At 41.4% G+C, this 4,044-nt stretch overlaps 1 protein-coding gene across 1 annotated transcript; it reads right to left on the bottom strand.

Moving 5' to 3' along the window:
• Nucleotides 1–375: 375 nt before the first annotated feature.
• Nucleotides 376–3,066, bottom strand: noxo1b (NADPH oxidase organizer 1b). Its single transcript, XM_020924183.2, has 8 exons — nt 2,934–3,066; nt 2,760–2,840; nt 2,492–2,564; nt 2,219–2,402; nt 1,915–2,117; nt 1,685–1,792; nt 1,447–1,564; nt 376–1,335 (listed from the first exon to the last, which is right to left on the bottom strand). Exons 1-8 carry the CDS (start codon nt 3,000–3,002, stop codon nt 744–746), a joined length of 1,428 nt encoding a protein of 475 aa, XP_020779842.1. The 5' UTR covers nt 3,003–3,066; the 3' UTR covers nt 376–743.
• Between the last annotated feature and the right edge of the window lie 978 nt (nt 3,067–4,044).

Raw genomic sequence — 4,044 nt, forward strand, 5'->3', positions numbered from 1 at the left:
AATAAATTAGACTGATGAATTAGATTTGATTTGATACTTTGGCTTGCATAATTACATTCTTTTGTATCAATACTTACACTAACTTAACTAATTCTTCCAACATTGAAATAGTGTAAGCTTTTATTTATTTTCCTACATTTATATCATATTTTATGTGATGGTATGGTTCAGTAAACAGCTCAGTAGTCTACATGTGTTTTGTAAAGTGAGTATTCTCCCTCAGGTCATGTATCCATAGTTGACTGAATTATGCAAAGATAATTTAGGTGATTACTTGGCTTTTCACCTTCCTTAAAGTGACCTTGTGGTATAAACGTTAATGTTAGAGTGGAATCTTTAACCCATGAACAATGTAAACATGACAAACACATGACATATCAGCAGACATTTTATGTATGAGCGAGTCAAACCAGTTTAACAGTTTAACAGTGTGGTCGTCAAACACACAAACATACAATAGTTCAGAGTTTGACTAAACCACATTAGAAAGTGACTCATTGACATGATGTTTGTATAATGACAGGTGAACACAATACTGTGTGAACATAGATATGATAATCTGATTAGATAGAAAAAAATAACAAGCTATTGTAAGAAATACTATACTCAGTATGCTTCATTGAAGCTACAGCCCAAGAGGGTTAAATACATCAACATAACAGTGTTTAAATGTCTTTTTGTTAAAAATCTGGCTAAGAAGAGTGATCCATATTGAGTAAAAACAGGGACAGATCGCATCTGGTCTATCGTGCATATACTGCAGAGGGCTGCCCCTGCAGGCGGGCCTGGGAGGACAGAGCAGCCTTCCGGGTCATGGTGGTGCAGCGGCTCAGGATCACCTCTGTCTTGGGGCGCACTGGGACTTGAGGGGCCTGGGACGAGCTGCTCTCAGCACCGCTCCTGGAGCTGCTCTCAGAGTTGAGTGTGGAGCTACTATCAGAGCTGACTGTGGAACTCAGGGAGCTGAAGGTGCCAGTGCTGATGTTGGAGTTTCGGCGAGGGGCTGGCTCAGGTGCGGGGCCTCGGCTCAGCTCCAAACTGAACTCTTGGCTGGTGTTACTGCTGCTGCGCGTGCGTTGGTCAGATTGGTCCTGGGGCCTCTGGGTCCAGCTCTCAGACAGGATGTCCAAGGAGCGGGCCTTATGAAGTTGCCCACTGGGCTCATAGTCTTCCTCTTCCTCACTGATGCTGGGGAACTGGGGGGTCTGGGGCCCCATGGAAGCCAGGTTCAGAGTGGAGCTGTGGAGCTTCGTCTGGAGGCTGAAGAGACCAGCACGAGGGTTGTTATATGGCTGCAGGTACATGGACGGGATGTAGCCGGCTTTACCATTAAATCTGAAAAAAACAAACAAAAACAAAACATTAATATCTACTGTTTGATTTCTCCAATGTAATTACAAGAGTATAACAATGTCATCAAACAATCAAGTCTTTTCAGTCACACACCTGATGAGCCACCAGCCATTGTCAGACTTCCGCAGCACCTCCACCACATTGCCGATGTTCACAGACACCTCATCGGCCTTTTGAGTGGAGTATTTCCTCACAGCGATGTACAGAGATCCTACAAAGCACAACAAGAAGAACCATTTAACATTTAAGAAACATGCCCAATAGCGCTCTCTGGTGCTTTAGTTTGAAACTACAAATCATTAACAGTATACAACAGAGAATTACATCCTACCTCCAGCAGGGCATGCAGCATCCTCTCCCTCCGCTTCATCCAGTAACTCCAGATAGGGAGCAGGAAACCAGGCTACACGTTTCTCCTCGTTCTCCACCAGCCACCAGCCTGTGCCACAGTAAACACACACAGCTCAGAAAAAGCATAGAAAAGCGCAAGTGCGTGCATGTGTAAAGGGACATTTGGGTTGAAAATTACTAGCTTGTCACTGAACGCCTCAGGATTCTTACCAGCAGGGTCTTTAATGAGAACATCCAGCTTCTCATCTGCAGCCACTTTGAAGGGTCGGTTCTTGGTGTCTTTGGTCTCGTAGGGGGCCACACAGACATACGTTTGGGTGACAAAAGGGTGACTGACATTGGCAATAGACTGGTGCCCCTTAGATCCTCCACCATTTGCATCAGGCAAGTCATCGGACATCATCACAAGAACGCTGAGAAAGAAAAGAAAAAAATACAAGACTATTACTTTAAGGTACATTTGTAAATATGATGTGATGTGAATGAAAAACATTCCTGAACTTAAAAGCCTTACCTGTTTTTGGTGAAGTCTGGCTGCAGATCATGGTCTTTCGGCGTGAAGAATTGAGTGACTTCTGAACTCCTGGTCACACTCTCATCACATTTGAGGAGCTGAGCACAGTAGTTCTCCAGACACCTCATGCGTCTAATGGAGCGCTTGGAGCCCTTCTGCTGCAGATTGGCCTTCCTTGCCTCACCTGTGAACATTTCAAGACAAATAATAGATAAATAAATTTTAATTAAAATGACTCAAGATATACATTTGAGAGAAATATTAGATTCTGACCATTGAATTTAGGGATGAGTCTGTCCTTTCTACGCAGAGGATTGAAGTGAGGGAATCTCTTTTTCAGTTGTCTCTGTTGGGGAAAAAATTAAATAAAATGTTAGAAAAAGCTTAATGATATTCTGATTGTTAAATTGTTCCTAAATTAACCAAATTGTTAAATTCTAAATGAAATCTAATCGAATTATGTCTCAGTTTTTAAAAACGTATTCAGTACAATGGATAATTTTCAGTTTATTAGTATTTTCATAGAGAAATCTGGACTCACGTGAAATTTTTTAAAATCTTGAAAGGACCTGTAGACAATCACTTCACTCTCGTCTGACCACATCACAGACAGCATAAACATCTGCAGAAAAAAAATAAGAACAATTTAACATTTTCAAACAAATTACTTAACCAAAATAGACATTCACAGCTATATTACTAAAGTCTATATTACCTTGAGTTTGGGAGAGTCTCTGTGGACAGCTCCAATTATGCGTGCGTTGAACACCATGCGCTGCGCCATCGTGTCCCTCGTTGTGGCTTTTGACTGCTAAAGTGCTGCCCAGACGTTTGTCCTATCAGGCTCGCTGTGCCAGCTGTGGTCAGAGTGTACACAGCAGTCATATTTATACCGCTAGAAGGCGGAGTCGTTTAAGCATCTGAGGAGGAAGGCGGGAGGAGCAGAGACAAATCAGCCAAGTGAGCGTGTTGTGGTTTTAGCATCGTTGCGTAAGTGCAGAGATGGAGGAATGTGGTGCTCAACATCGGAGCAGCAACCTAGATTTTTGAGTTCATACATGCGAACTATTGATTTGTCTAACATTATGCGGACACGCTTACATAAGTATCAACAAAAATACTTTTAATCTGTTCTATTTTACCACAGCGCTGTTCATATACTGTAGATAGCGCTCACTAGAAATCAGATGCGTCTCCTTTGGCTACATTGTCTATATAATTCTGATCAGAGATGGGTAGTACTCAGTTACATTTACTTAAGTTAACTCTGTAAAGACAAATTGTACATTTTAGTGTAGTTTTCAGAACAATTTTACTTGAGTAATATTTTAATTGAAGTACCGCTGAAATGAGTAACAGATTTGGTTTCTCTTCCCACCGAGAGTAGCCTAAGTCTAAGTGTAAAGTTAAGCTTTATGGTGTAAGTTGTAATGGTTTGGACATCTGTTTCTTGCCCTGCTCTTTCAGACATTCTAATTTTTGTGTCTATCCTTGGTCCTTGTTTTGTCCTTCAAATTACATTGACTTCAAATTATAAATCAGATGTTATGTCCACAGTTAAGTTACTCGTAATTTAGTAGTAGTTTCTCCGTCTTTACTATTACTTTCTTGCATCACTATTTTTTGTACTTTTGTTCTTTGCATGTGATTCAGGTTCATCCAGGTCCGGTGTACTAGGCTATTCTAAAATCATCATACCTGAGAGGACAGGGTGTCACCTCTGGCTCTGAAATGGAAAGGCGCTCCCAATTTGTCCTGTTATGTAAAGGGACTTTTTTGAATAACAGCCCTAAATAAAGCCATGGGATAAGGTGAGCTAGGCATCT

This window comes from Boleophthalmus pectinirostris, unplaced genomic scaffold, assembly GCF_026225935.1.
Source record: "Boleophthalmus pectinirostris isolate CB_2022bp ecotype Guang Dong unplaced genomic scaffold, ASM2622593v1 HiC_scaffold_14, whole genome shotgun sequence".
In the NCBI taxonomy this organism is placed as follows: domain Eukaryota; kingdom Metazoa; phylum Chordata; class Actinopteri; order Gobiiformes; family Gobiidae; genus Boleophthalmus; species Boleophthalmus pectinirostris.

Bases quoted from the DNA above. Each gene is read 5' to 3' on its own strand.
- noxo1b (XM_020924183.2), bottom strand. From the start codon at position 3,002: ATGGCGCAGCGCATGGTGTTCAACGCACGCATAATTGGAGCTGTCCAC. The intron at 2,403-2,491 runs GTCAGAATCTAA...AAATGTTCACAG, and splicing joins ACTCATCCCTAAATTCAATG to GTGAGGCAAGGAAGGCCAAT. The intron at 1,565-1,684 runs GTAGGATGTAAT...TGTGCTTTGTAG, and splicing joins TGCTGCATGCCCTGCTGGAG to GATCTCTGTACATCGCTGTG.